This window comes from Phyllobates terribilis, unplaced genomic scaffold, assembly GCF_046119375.1.
Source record: "Phyllobates terribilis strain yellow unplaced genomic scaffold, ASM4611937v1 Scaffold_9__5_contigs__length_417890890, whole genome shotgun sequence".
Lineage (NCBI taxonomy): Eukaryota > Metazoa > Chordata > Amphibia > Anura > Dendrobatidae > Phyllobates > Phyllobates terribilis.
Genome location: NW_027362769.1, coordinates 194,467,797 through 194,482,888, shown reverse-complemented (window position 1 = coordinate 194,482,888; position 15,092 = coordinate 194,467,797). Strand labels below are relative to the sequence as shown.

Sequence of the window (15,092 nt, the reverse complement as noted above, 5' to 3'; positions counted from 1 at the left end):
AGGGGCTGTGGAGTTAGGAGCAGGGGCTGTGGAGTTAGGAGCAGGGGCTGTGGAGTTAGGAGCAGGGGCTGTGGAGTTAGAAGCAGGGGCTGTGGAGTTAGAAGCAGGGGCTGTGGAGTTAGAAGCAGGGGCTGTGGAGTTAGAAGCAGGGGCTGTGGAGTTAGAAGCAGGGGCTGTGGAGTTAGAAGCAGGGGCTGTGGAGTTAGAAGCAGGGGCTGTGGAGTTAGAAGCAGGGGCTGTGGAGTTAGAAGCAGGGGCTGTGGAGTTAGAAGCAGGGGCTGTGGAGTTAGAAGCAGGGGCTGTGGAGTTAGAAGCAGGGGCTGTGGAGTTAGGAGCAGGGGCTGTGGAGTTAGGAGCAGGGGCTGTGGAGTTAGGAGCAGGGGCTGTGGAGTTAGGAGCAGGGGCTGTGGAGTTAGGAGCAGGGGCTGTGGAGTTAGGAGCAGGGGCTGTGGAGTTAGGAGCAGGGGCTGTGGAGTTAGGAGCAGGGGCTGTGGAGTTAGGAGCAGGGGCTGTGGAGTTAGGAGCAGGGGCTGTGGAGTTAGGAGCAGGGGCTGTGGAGTTAGGAGCAGGGGCTGTGGAGTTAGGAGCAGGGGCTGTGGAGTTAGGAGCAGGGGCTGTGGAGTTAGGAGCAGGGGCTGTGGAGTTAGGAGCAGGGGCTGTGGAGTTAGGAGCAGGGGCTGTGGAGTTAGGAGCAGGGGCTGTGGAGTTAGGAGCAGGGGCTGTGGAGTTAGGAGCAGGGGCTGTGGAGTTAGGAGCAGGGGCTGTGGAGTTAGGAGCAGGGGCTGTGGAGTTAGGAGCAGGGGCTGTGGAGTTAGGAGCAGGGGCTGTGGAGTTAGGAGCAGGGGCTGTGGAGTTAGGAGCAGGGGCTGTGGAGTTAGGAGCAGGGGCTGTGGAGTTAGGAGCAGGGGCTGTGGAGTTAGGAGCAGGGGCTGTGGAGTTAGGAGCAGGGGCTGTGGAGTTAGGAGCAGGGGCTGTGGAGTTAGGAGCAGGGGCTGTGGAGTTAGGAGCAGGGGCTGTGGAGTTAGGAGCAGGGGCTGTGGAGTTAGGAGCAGGGGCTGTGGAGTTAGGAGCAGGGGCTGTGGAGTTAGGAGCAGGGGCTGTGGAGTTAGGAGCAGGGGCTGTGGAGTTAGGAGCAGGGGCTGTGGAGTTAGGAGCAGGGGCTGTGGAGTTAGGAGCAGGGGCTGTGGAGTTAGGAGCAGGGGCTGTGGAGTTAGGAGCAGGGGCTGTGGAGTTAGGAGCAGGGGCTGTGGAGTTAGGAGCAGGGGCTGTGGAGTTAGGAGCAGGGGCTGTGGAGTTAGGAGCAGGGGCTGTGGAGTTAGGAGCAGGGGCTGTGGAGTTAGGAGCAGGGGCTGTGGAGTTAGGAGCAGGGGCTGTGGAGTTAGGAGCAGGGGCTGTGGAGTTAGGAGCAGGGGCTGTGGAGTTAGGAGCAGGGGCTGTGGAGTTAGGAGCAGGGGCTGTGGAGTTAGGAGCAGGGGCTGTGGAGTTAGGAGCAGGGGCTGTGGAGTTAGGAGCAGGGGCTGTGGAGTTAGGAGCAGGGGCTGTGGAGTTAGGAGCAGGGGCTGTGGAGTTAGGAGCAGGGGCTGTGGAGTTAGGAGCAGGGGCTGTGGAGTTAGGAGCAGGGGCTGTGGAGTTAGGAGCAGGGGCTGTGGAGTTAGGAGCAGGGGCTGTGGAGTTAGGAGCAGGGGCTGTGGAGTTAGGAGCAGGGGCTGTGGAGTTAGGAGCAGGGGCTGTGGAGTTAGAAGCAGGGGCTGTGGAGTTAGAAGCAGGGGCTGTGGAGTTAGAAGCAGGGGCTGTGGAGTTAGAAGCAGGGGCGTGGAGTTGGTGTCCATTTTGGACCGACTTCGACTCCTAAAATATATAATAAATTGGGTACAGTAGTTCAATGCAGTTTGTGGGGAATATTTTTGCATAAGAATTTGGGAAAGTTATGAAATGTCCTATAAATGTCATATTCCTGATCTAAGGGTCTAGACTTTTAGCTGAGATGAATGTGTGCTGCAGTTTATGTACATGATAAGTAGTGAAGCTCCTCCTCTACAGATAAGGGGGAAAAAAACAAACACACAGGGAAGGAATGCCTGCACTCATCTCAAAACTGCTGGAGTGAACAGGAAAGTAGGATTAAGAACAAAAAAGAACAGGTTCTTGCTATTGTAACTGATAATGCTTCAAACATGATAAGTACAATTAAACTGATGAATGAGAGTAATGAAGGTGAACAGCAGCTAGAAGAACATTTCACATTCAGTATGTTGGAGATGGAAGGCCGCAGTCCTGTCCCCATAACGGAGGAACAAACAGATATTACTACAGAAGAACAGCAAAATGATTCTTACAATGAGATGATCTTGTTGAAGCTGCTTCACACCTCTTTCCTATTCATCACATGCGCTGTGTTGTGCACACGCTGCAGCGGGCAATAAGAGATAGTCTGCAGGAGGGACATGCTGCAACTCTGATCAGCAAAGTGAGGAAATTGCCTATTGCTGCCAGAACCATTAAAATTGATTCCATCTTGAAGAGACGCGCTGGGAAAGGGGCAACTGTGGAATTACAACATATTTCACTTTCTCTCAAAGAAGTAGAAGAGTTCATCAAAACTGACCGTGAGCGAGGCGATTCCTTTATACCCTGAGATTGTTAGAGATGTCGCCCCCGTGCGCGAGGCGATTCCTTTATACCCTGAGATTGTTAGAGATGTCGCCCCCGTGCGCGAGGCAATTCCTTCATACCCTGAGATTGTTAGAGATGTTGCCCATGTGGTCACTGCTTTGCCACCGACCCAAGTTAGTGTAGAGAGGTTGTTCTCAGCCTTAAATAATGAGGTCAGATTTGAGGTCACCTATGAAGGAGGATCTGATGGAGGTGATGCTATTTCTCAGAACAAATTCATAGATTGCACAACTCTTATTCAATATGATTTTGTTGAAAACTGTTTTTTCCACTTACTGCAGAGGGTAGAATAAATTGTAAATGTGTAAAAGTTTTTTTGTTCTAAAGTTGTATTCCAATAAATATATCTTATGTCCTATCTAAATAGCTCGATTATTGTATCATAATAATGATTAAAAGCCTGATGTTACCATTTTATTACGGTAAATTTACCACTTACACATGAGCCATGTATGAGGGAGTTGGAGTCGGTGTCATGGAAATTGAGGAGTCGGAGGTTTGGCTTACCGACTCCACAGCGCTGGTTAGAAGGCCATCGAGGCAGAAGGCCATCGAGGCAGAAGGGTTAGAACTAATGACAACGTTTTTCGCTGTGTTTTTGCACTACTGATTGCTTTATATGGGTGAAAAAATGCTGAAAGAATTGAAATGCTGCACTGTTCAAAAGCACAACAACAAGCTCGAGAAAGCGATTTCTAAAAGAAAAAAAAAGATGTTTTGGTTCTGTGTCTACAGAAAAAAGATGGGATTATCCTCAGTGGGAGAAAAACTAATAATCTTGTAGATATGAAACCATTTAATGGCTACCAGAAATAAAAGCAGTGATGTTACACAGCGAGGGCTGCAGACCACTGAGGTCTCTTCATCAGGCGTCGAGTACAAAAAAGGAGCTGGAGAAAGAAATATCTACAGAACAGCAGAGACGGCAGAAGAAACGGACACTGAAATAAGACAAAGACTGAGCTCAGAGAATGAATCCTTCATTAGTGAAGATAAGTGGAGTGAACGTTATATTGTCCCAATATCCATCTAAGATCAGATTCTTGGTGCCCTCCCGTCTCTGGAGCAGAGCCCTGGCGCCCTCCCGTCTCTGGAGCAGAGCCCTGGCGCCCTCCCGTCTCTGGAGCAGAGCCCTGGCGCCCTCCCGTCTCTGGGGCAGAGCCCTGGCGCCCTCCCGTCTCTGGGGCAGAGCCCTGGCGCCCTCCCGTCTCTGGGGCAGAGCCCCGGTGCCCTCCCGTCTCTGGAGCAGAGCCCTGGCGCCCTCCCGTCTCTGGAGCAGAGCCCTGGCGCCCTCCTGTCTCTGGAGCAGAGCCCTGGCGCCCTCCTGTCTCTGGAGCAGAGCCCTGGTGCCCTCCTGTCTCTGGAGCAGAGCCCGGGCGCCCTCCTGTCTCTGGAGCAGAGCCCTGGTGCCCTCCTGTCTCTGGAGCAGAGCCCTTCATACTTTCATATTGTTTGTTGTGCCCTGGAGCCCAGAAATGCTCAGCTGCAGCTGATGGGTCACATTGTCTGTAATCCTGTGGTGATGAGATCTCAACCTCGCTTTCAGTTTCTCCAATAGAGACCCCCAGTAGGAGAAATGATGCAGATAATTAAGTACACCCTATTGGAAGAGGAAGGTCCCAGGAATCTTCTGGTCCTGCGGTGCGGTGGGAGTGCAGGTTTTGCAGCTCTTCACCTTGCGGGGATCGGTTCCTCTTGGACTATCAGAAGACATTGAGCTTCTGACCAGGAGATTTCTTACATTTGGAGGTGGTCTGTAGCCAGGCGGGGTCTGTAGCCAGGCGGTGTCTGTAGCCAGGCGGTGTCTGTAGCCAGGCGGTGTCTGTAGCCAGGCGGTGTCTGTAGCCAGGCGGTGTCTGTAGCCAGGCGGGGTCTGTAGCCAGGCGGGGTCTGTAGCCAGGCGGGGTCTGTAGCCAGGCGGGGTCTGAGTCTCATTTTTGGCCGGTCATCGTTGTGTAGGATACGGTGACGTTTTCTAGCAGCGTTTTTCAGCACTTCTGGTTCTAGGTCACCAGCAGAGGAACACGATTACTTTCCTCTTTCTCCATATTGAAGCAGTTAACTTCTAGGGATCCCACCACTAGATGTGCAAAGCTTATAGAGACAGATCCCAGCAGTAATGGTGGTCCTACAAGGTACTGACTCTGGGGGTGAATACAAATGCACCTCACCATTTCCAGATTTATATATGTGAATTAATTAGTACACCTCATATTTCCTTTACATGTCACAAATACTTCTGCATTTGTGTTGATGTCACAGAAAATCCCGATAAAATACATGTAAGTTTGTGGGTGCAATGTCAAACAGCTCAAGGGGTATGAAGACTTTTTCAAAGCATTGTATACATTGTGATAGCCCATGAGAATACAGCGCCTCACCACTGAGGCTGTAACATTACATGATATAACCAGCGATCTTGTGACATCTGTGCCCTCCATTCCCACATCCATCGTTGGCCTATGCAGGGTGACTATCTAGTAGCCATGGCTTCCTCCTGTGACTTGGCTCTGGCCAGTCCCGGGTTATGGTTGGTCTTCCTGGTGGTGGCCCTCGTTGGGGTTATAGTTGGTCTTCCTGGTGGAGGCCCTCGTTGGGGTTATAGTTGGTCTTCCTGGTGGTGGCCCTCGTTGGGGTTATAGTTGGTCTTCCTGGTGGAGGCCCTCGTTGGAGTTATAGTTGGTCTTCCTGGTGGAGGCCCTCGTTGGGGTTATAGTTGGTCTTCCTGGTGGAGGCCCTTGTTGGGGTTATAGTTGGTCTTCCTGGTGGCGGCCCTCGTTGGGGTTATAGTTGGTCTTCCTGGTGGCGTGGCGGCCCTCGTTGGGGTTATAGTTGGTCTTCCTGGTGGCGTGGCAGCCCTCGTTGGGGTTATAGTTGGTCTTCCTGGTGGCGTGGCGGCCCTCGATGGGGTTATAGTTGGTCTTCCTGGTGGCGTGGCGGCCCTCGTTGGGGTTATAGTTGGTCTTCCTGGTGGCGTGGCGGCCCTCGTTGGAGTTATAGTTGGTCTTCCTGGTGGAGGCCCTCGTTGGGGTTATAGTTGGTCTTCCTGGTGGAGGCCCTCGTTGGGGTTATAGTTGGTCTTCCTGGTGGAGGCCCTCGTTGGGGTTATAGTTGGTCTTCCTGGTGGCGTGGCGGCCCTCGTTGGGGTTATAGTTGGTCTTCCTGGTGGCGTGGCGGCCCTCGTTGGGGTTATAGTTGGTCTTCCTGGTGGCGTGGCGGCCCTCGTTGGGGTTATAGTTGGTCTTCCTGGTGGCGTGGCGGCCCTCGTTGGGGTTATAGTTGGTCTTCCTGGTGGCGTGGCGGCCCTCGATGGGGTTATAGTTGGTCTTCCTGGTGGCGTGGCGGCCCTCGATGGGGTTATAGTTGGTTTTACTGGTGGCGTGGCGGCCCTCGTTGGGGTTATAGTTGGTCTTCCTGGTGGTGGCCCTCGTTGGGGCTGCTCGCTATTTACACCCCAGAATCAGTTCCTACTGCAGATTAGGGCCTAAGCAGCTCCGGAGCCGTGCGGATCCTAGATCTGGTGTCTCAGTGATACTTCTGATTTTAACTTGGGCTTATTTACGTACATTTCTCCTGCCTGAAGATTTTGCAGCTACTTGGACCTCCTAATCCTCACCCGGCTACCTGAATATTCTTCTATCCCTGGGACCCCTGAGTAAGTCCAGATCCCTGTACGGAGGTTAAAGTGCCGTAGGAACCCCGGTGATCTGGTAAGCGGAGAGGCTAGTGCTCAAAGTGGAGGTGAATAATGAAGAGACATATCAGGTGATAAGAAGGTGAGGAGCATATACAGCTGCCGCTCAGACACACGGTATATACACCAGAGCGACGGAGAAGGTGGAGCCGAGAAGTGATAGGCAAGGTGTTGTAAAGTCTGTGCCCCCTTAAACGACCTTTACTGCCCTCCCGTCCTACATCCATAGACACCGATAGGGAGGAAAAAGCATGTGCCCCCACATCCACCTACAGGAGCTTCTCTGTCCTCATCTACATCCATAGACATTAATATGGAGAAAGTATGTGCCCCCCACATCCACCTCCGGGGGCTTCCCTGTCCTCATCTACATTCATAGACATTAATATGGAGTAAAGAATGTGCCCCCCACATCCACCTCCGGGGGCTTCTCTGTCCTCATCTACATCCATAGACATTAATATGGAGAAAGTATGTGCCCCCCACATCCACCTCCGGGGGCTTCTCTGTCCTCATCTACATTCATAGACATTAATATGGAGAAAGGTATGTGCCCCCCACATCCACCTCCGGGGGCTTCTCTGTCCTCATCTACATCCATAGACATTAATATGGAGGAAGTATGTGCCCCCCACATCCACCTCCAGGGGCTTCTCTGTCCTCATCTACATCCATAGACATTAATATGGAGAAAGTATGTGCCCCCCACATCCACCTCCGGGGGCTTCTCTGTCCTCATCTACATCCATAGACATTAATATGGAGAAAGGTATGTGCCCCCCACATCCACCTCCGGGGGCTTCTCTGTCCTCATCTACATCCATAGACATTAATATGGAGAAAGTATGTGCCCCCCACATCCACCTCCAGGGGCTTCTCTGTCCTCATCTACATCCATAGACATTAATATGGAGAAAGGTATGTGCCCCCCACATCCACCTCCGGGGGCTTCTCTGTCCTCATCTACATCCATAGACATTAATATGGAGAAAGTATGTGCCCCCCACATCCACCTCCAGGGGCTTCTCTGTCCTCATCTACATCCATAGACATTAATATGGAGAAAAGTATGTGCCCCCCACATCCACCTCCGGGGGCTTCTCTGTCCTCATCTACATCCATAGACATTAATATGGAGAAAAGTATGTGCCCCCCACATCCACCTCCGGGGGCTTCTCTGTCCTCATCTACATCCATAGACATTAATATGGAGAAAAGTATGTGCCCCCCACATCCACCTCCGGGGGCTTCTCTGTCCTCATCTACATCCATAGACATTAATATGGAGAAAAGTATGTGCCCCCCACATCCACCTCCGGGGGCTTCTCTGTCCTCATCTACATCCATAGACATTAATATGGAGAAAAGTATGTGCCCCCCACATCCACCTCCGGGGGCTTATCTGTCCTCATCTACATCCATAGACATTAATATGGAGAAAAGTATGTGCCCCCCACATCCACCTCCAGGGGCTTCTCTGTCCTCATCTACATCCATAGACATTAATATGGAGAAAAGTATGTGCCCCCCACATCCACCTCCAGGGGCTTCTCTGTCCTCATCTACATCCATAGACATTAATATGGAGAAAGTATGTGCCCCCCACATCCACCTCCAGGGGCTTCTCTGTCCTCATCTACATCCATAGACATTAATATGGAGAAAAGTATGTGCCCCCCACATCCACCTCCAGGGGCTTCTCTGTCCTCATCTACATCCATAGACATTAATATGGAGAAAAGTATGTGCCCCCCACATCCACCTCCAGGGGCTTCTCTGTCCTCATCTACATCCATAGACATTAATATGGAGAAAGTATGTGCCCCCCACATCCACCTCCGGGGGTTCTATGTCCCCATCTACATCCATAGACATTAATATGGAGAAAGTATGTGCCCCCCACATCCACCTCCGGGGGCTTCTCTGTCCTCATCTACATCCATAGACATTAATATGGAGAAAATATGTGCCCCCCACATCCACCTCCGGGGGCTTCTCTGTCCTCATCTACATCCATAGACATTAATATGGAGAAAATATGTGCCCCCCACATCCACCTACGGGGGCTTCTCTGTCCTCATCTACATCCATAGACATTAATATGGAGAAAGTATATGCCCCCCACATCCACCTCCGGGGGCTTCTCTGTCCTCATCTACATCCATAGACATTAATATGGAGAAAGTATGTGCCCCCCACATCCACCTCCAGGGGCTTCTCTGTCCTCATCTACATCCATAGACATTAATATGGAGAAAAGTATGTGCCCCCCACATCCACCTCCGGGGGCTTCTCTGTCCTCATCTACATCCATAGACATTAATATGGAGAAAGTATGTGCCCCCCACATCCACCTCCGGGGGCTTCTCTGACCTCATCTACATCCATAGACATTAATATGGAGAAAGTATGTGCCCCCCACATCCACCTCCGGGGGCTTCTCTGTCCTCATCTACATCCATAGATATTAATATGGAGGAAAGTATGTGCCCCTCACATCCACCTCCGGGGGCTTCTCTGTCCTCATCTACATCCATAGACATTAATATGGAGAAAAGTATGTGCCCCCCACATCCACCTCCGGGGGCTTCTCTGTCCTCATCTACATCCATAGACATTAATATGGAGAAAAGTATGTGCCCCCCACATCCACCTCCGGGGGCTTCTCTGTACTCATCTACATCCATAGACATTAATATGGAGAAAAGTATGTGCCCCCCACATCCACCATCCTCTTCTACATCGATAACCATTACGGCTAGGTTTGGGTTAGGGCTTGGTTTGGGTTAGGGCTTGGTTTGGGATAGGGCTTGGTTTGGGATAGGGCTTGGTTTGGGATAGGGCTTGGTTTGGGATAGGGCTTGGTTTGGGATAGGGCTTGGTTTGGGATAGGGCTTGGTTTGGGATAGGGCTTGGTTTGGGATAGGGCTTGGTTTGGGATAGGGCTTGGTTTGGGATAGGGCTTGGTTTGGGATAGGGCTTGGTTTGGGATAGGGCTTGGTTTGGGATAGGGCTTGGTTTGGGATAGGGCTTGGTTTGGGATAGGGCTTGGTTTGGGATAGGGCTTGGTTTGGGATAGGGCTTGGTTTGGGATAGGGCTTGGTTTGGGATAGGGCTTGGTTTGGGATAGGGCTTGGTTTGGGATAGGGCTTGGTTTGGGATAGGGCTTGGTTTGGGATAGGGCTTGGTTTGGGATAGGGCTTGGTTTGGGTTAGGGCTTGGTTTGGGTTAGGGCTTGGTTTGGGTTAGGGCTTGGTTTGGGTTAGGGCTTGGTTTGGGTTAGGGCTAGGTTTGAGAGAGGGCTAGGTTTGAGAGAGGGCTTAGTTTGGGAGAGGGCTTGGTTTGGGTTAGGGCTTGGTTTGGGTTAGGGCTTGGTTTGGGTTAGGGCTTGGTTTGGGTTAGGGCTTGGTTTGGGTTAGGGCTTGGTTTGGGTTAGGGCTTGGTTTGGGTTAGGGCTTGGTTTGGGTTAGGGCTTGGTTTGGGAGAGGGCTAGGTTTGGGAGAGGGCTAGGTTTGGGAGAGGGCTTGGTTTGGGAGAGGGCTTGGTTTGGGATAGGGCTTGGTTTGGGATAGGGCTTGGTTTGGGATAGGGCTTGGTTTGGGATAGGGCTTGGTTTGGGATAGGGCTTGGTTTGGGTTAGGGCTTGGTTTGGGTTAGGGCTTGGTTTGGGTTAGGGCTTGGTTAGGGTTGGGGCTTGGTTAGGGTTGGGGCTTGGTTTGGGTTAGGGCTTGGTTTGGGTTAGGGCTTGGTTTGGGTTAGGGCTTGGTTTGGGTTAGGGCTTGGTTTGGGTTAGGGCTTGGTTTGGGTTAGGGCTTGGTTTGGGTTAGGGCTTGGTTTGGGTTAGGGCTTGGTTTGGGTTGGGGCTTGGTTTGGGTTGGGGCTTGGTTTGCTTTAGGGCTTGGTTTGGGTTAGGGCTTGGTTTGGGATAGGGCTTGGTTTGGGATAGGGCTTGGGTTGGGATAGGGCTTGGGTTGGGATAGGGATTGGGTTGGGTTAGGGCTTGGGTTGGGTTAAGGCTTGGGTTGGGTTAAGGCTTGGGTTGGGTTAGGGCTAGGTTTGGGTTAGGGCTTGGGTTGGGTTAGGGCTTGGGTTGGGTTAGGGCTAGGTTTGGGTTAGGGCTTCGTTTGGGTTAGGGCTTGGTTTGGGTTAGGGCTTGGTTTGGGTTAGGGCTTGGTTTGGGTTAGGGCTTGGTTTGGGTTAGGGCTTGGTTTGGGTTAGGGCTTGGGTTGGGTTAGGGCTTGGGTTGGGTTAGGGCTAGGTTTGGGTTAGGGCTAGGTTTGGGTTAGGGCTTGGTTTGGGTTAGGGCTTGGGTTGGGATAGGGCTTGGGTTGGGATAGGGCTTGGGTTGGGATAGGGCTAGGTTTGGGTTAGGGCTTGGTTTGGGTTAGGGCTAGGTTTGGGTTAGGGCTTGGGTTGGGATAGGGCTTGGGTTGGGATAGGGCTTGGTTTGGGATAGGGCTTGGTTTGGGTTAAGGCTTGGTTTGGGTTAGGGCTTGGTTTGGGTTAGGGCTTGGTTTGGGTTAGGGCTAGGTTTGGGTTAGGGCTAGGTTTGGGTTAGGGCTAGATGCGATACATCACAGACGCAGGGGGATCAGATGAGACTCCATCATAAATAACATGGAAACGATAAATACAGGCCAATGTTCTATTCCTTTAAGTAGTAATGTGAACGGAGCCGCAGAGACCAGACGGCGATGAGGACAGCGGATAGTCCTGTGCGGCGCCTCCTTCAGGCGCCATAAGCCCTTTGACAATCTATTGGCGACACACGAGTACAACTCACGGCACATGTCGCCGACACTGGAGGGGCAATAATGGCCGTTACCTTCTGCATGCAGATGTCTGCAATGATGGAGAGCGGGATGGTGAGGCTGAGGGCCAGCGAGCCCACCAGAGAGGAGGTCAGGAAGCAGCCCCTAAAAAACAGCAAAATGGGGGACGTCACCGGACAGAAGAACAGCTGCACAATACAACATCTCCGAAGACATCAGGACCGCAGCGCCATCTAGTGGAGGAGTATGGACTGACCACACTGAATATAGAGGAGATAGAGGACCGCAGAGCCATCTAGTGGAAGAGTATAAACTGACCACACTGAATATAGAGGATAGAGGACAGCAGCGCCATCTAGTGGAAGAGTATAGACTGACCACACTGAATATAGAGGAGATAGAGGACCGCAGAGCCATCTAGTGGAAGAGTATAGACTGACCACACTGAATATAGAGGAGATAGAGGACAGCAGCGCCATCTAGTGGAAGAGTATAAACTGACCACACTGAATATAGAGGATAGAGGACAGCAGCGCCATCTAGTGGAGGAGTATGGACTGACCACACTGAATATAGAGGAGATAGAGGACAGCAGCGCCATCTAGTGGAAGAGTATAGACTGACCACACTGAATATAGAGGAGATAGAGGACCGCAGAGCCATCTAGTGGAAGAGTATAAACTGACCACACTGAATATAGAGGAGATAGAGGACAGCAGCGCCATCTAGTGGAAGAGTATAAACTGACCACACTGAATATAGAGGATAGAGGACAGCAGCGCCATCTAGTGGAGGAGTATGGACTGACCACACTGAATATAGAGGAGATAGAGGACAGCAGCGCCATCTAGTGGAAGAGTATAGACTGACCACACTGAATATAGAGGAGATAGAGGACCGCAGAGCCATCTAGTGGAAGAGTATAAACTGACCACACTGAATATAGAGGAGATAGAGGACAGCAGCGCCATCTAGTGGAAGAGTATAAACTGACCACACTGAATATAGAGGATAGAGGACAGCAGCGCCATCTAGTGGAGGAGTATGGACTGACCACACTGAATATAGAGGAGATAGAGGACAGCAGCGCCATCTAGTGGAAGAGTATAGACTGACCACACTGAATATAGAGGAGATAGAGGACCGCAGAGCCATCTAGTGGAAGAGTATAAACTGACCACACTGAATATAGAGGAGATAGAGGACATCAGAGCCATCTAGTGGAAGAGTATGGACTGACCACACTGAATATAGAGGAGATAGAGGACCACAGCGCCATCTAGTGGAAGAGTATGGACTGACCACACAGAATATAGAGGAGATAGAGGACCACAGCGCCATCTAGTGGAGGAGTATGGACTGACCACACTGAATATAGAGGAGATAGAGGACAGCAGCGCCATCTAGTGGAGGAGTATAAACTGACCACACTGAATATAGAGGAGATAGAGGACATCAGAGCCATCTAGTGGAAGAGTATGGACTGACCACACTGAATATAGAGGAGATAGAGGACAGCAGCGCCATCTAGTGGAAGAGTATAGACTGACCACACTGAATATAGAGGAGATAGAGGACCGCAGAGCCATCTAGTGGAGGAGTATAAACTGACCACACTGAATATACAGGAGATAGAGGACAGCAGCGCCATCTAGTGAAAGAGGATAAACTGACCACACTGAATATAGAGGAGATAGAGGACAGCAGCGCCATCTAGTGGAAGCGTATGGACTGACCACACTGAATATAGAGGAGATAGAGGACATCAGAGCCATCTAGTGGAAGCGTATGGACTGACCACACTGAATATAGAGGAGATAGAGGACATCAGAGCCATCAAGTGGAAGAGTATGGACTGACCACACTGAATATAGAGGAGATAGAGGACATCAGAGCCATCTAGTGGAAGAGTATGGACTGACCACACTGAATATAGAGGAGATAGAGGACAGCAGCGCCATCTAGTGGAGGAGTATGGACTGACCACACTGAATATAGAGGAGATAGAGGACCGCAGCGCCATCTAGTGAATATCAGCTGTAATGTGGAGACACTGAATATAGAGGAGATAGAGGACCGCAGCGCCATCTAGAGAATATCAGCTGTAATGTGGAGGAGACACTGAATATAGAGGAGATAGAGGACCGCAGCGCCATCTAGTGAATATCAGCTGTAATGTGGAGGAGACACTGAATATAGAGGAGATAGAGGACTGCAGCGCCATCTAGAGAATATCAGCTGTAATGTGGAGGAGGAGACACTGAATATAGAGGAGATAGAGGACCACAGCGCCATCTAGTGAATATCAGCTGTAATGTGGAGGAGACACTGAATATAGAGGAGATAGAGGACAGCAGCGCCATCTAGAGAATATCAGCTGTAATGTGGAGGAGGAGACACTGAATATAGAGGAGATAGAGGACCACAGTGCCATCTAGTGAATATCAGCTGTAATGTGGAGGAGGAGACACTGAATATAGAGGAGATAGAGGACTGCAACGCCATCTAGAGAATATCAGCTGTAATGTGGAGGAGACACTGAATATAGAGGAGATAGAGGACCGCAGCGCCATCTAGAGAATATCAGCTGTAATGTGGAGGAGACACTGAATATAGAGGAGATAGAGGACCGCAGCGCCATCTAGAGAATATCAGCTGTAATGTGGAGGAGACACTGAATATAGAGGAGATAGAGGACCGCAGCGCCATCTAGTGATTATCAGCTGTAATGTGGAGGAGGAGACACTGAATATAGAGGAGATAGAGGACCGCAGCGCCATCTAGTGAATATCAGCTGTAATGTGGAGGAGACACTGAATATAGAGGAGATAGAGGACCGCAGTGCCATCTAGTGATTATCAGCTGTAATGTGGAGGAGGAGACACTGAATATAGAGGAGATAGAGGACCGCAGCGCCATCTAGTGAATATCAGCTGTAATGTGGAGGAGGAGACACTGAATATAGAGGAGATAGAGGACCGCAGTGCCATCTAGTGAATATCAGCTGTAATGTGGAGGAGACACTGAATATAGAGGAGATAGAGGACCGCAGCGCCATCTAGTGAATATCAGCTGTAATGTGGAGGAGGAGACACTGAATATAGAGGAGATAGAGGACCGCAGCGCCATCTAGTGAATATCAGCTGTAATGTGGAGGAGGAGACACTGAATATAGAGGAGATAGAGGACCGCAGCGCCATCTAGTGAATATCAGCTGTAATGTGGAGGAGGAGACACTGAATATAGAGGAGATAGAGGACTGCAGCGCCATCTAGAGAATATCAGCTGTAATGTGGAGGAGACACTGAATATAGAGGACCGCAGCGCCATCTAGTGAATATCAGCTGTAATGTGGAGGAGGAGACACTGAATATAGAGGAGATAGAGGACTGTAGCGCCATCTAGTGATTATCCGGTGTAATGTGGAGGAGACACTGAATATAGAAGAGATAGAGGACAGCAGCGCCATCTAGAGAATATCAGCTGTAATGTGGAGGAGGAGACACTGAATATAGAGGAGATAGAGGACTGCAGCACCATCTAGTGATTATCAGCTTTAATGTGGAGGAGCAGACACTGAATATAGAGGAGATAGGGGACTGCAGCGCCATCTAGTGATTATCAGCTGTAATGTGGAGGAGCAGACACTGAATATAGAGGAGATAGAGGACTGCAGCGCCATCTAGTTATTATCAGCTGTAATGTGGAGGAGCAGACACTGAATATAGAGGAGATAGAGGACTGCAGCGCCATCTAGTGAATATCAGCTGTAATGTGGAGGAGGAGACACTGAATATAGAGGAGATAGAGGACCGCAGCGCCATCTAGTGAATATCAGCTGTAATGTGGAGGAGAAGACACTGAATATAGAGGAGATAGAGGACCACAGCGCCATCTAGTGAATATCAGCTGTAATGTGGAGGAGACACTGAATATAGAGGAGATAGAGGACT

General features: G+C 50.7%; 1 protein-coding gene across 1 annotated transcript in view; it reads right to left on the bottom strand.

Moving 5' to 3' along the window:
* The window catches only part of LOC141161325 (solute carrier family 35 member F5-like), a 131,626-nt gene that overhangs the window by 47,903 nt on the left and 68,631 nt on the right, over window positions 1–15,092 (bottom strand). The window contains exon 3 of the mRNA XM_073646138.1: window positions 11,193–11,283. Within this exon, the coding sequence (XP_073502239.1) occupies window positions 11,193–11,283 (91 nt within the window). The remainder of the gene's footprint in view (window positions 1–11,192; window positions 11,284–15,092) is intronic.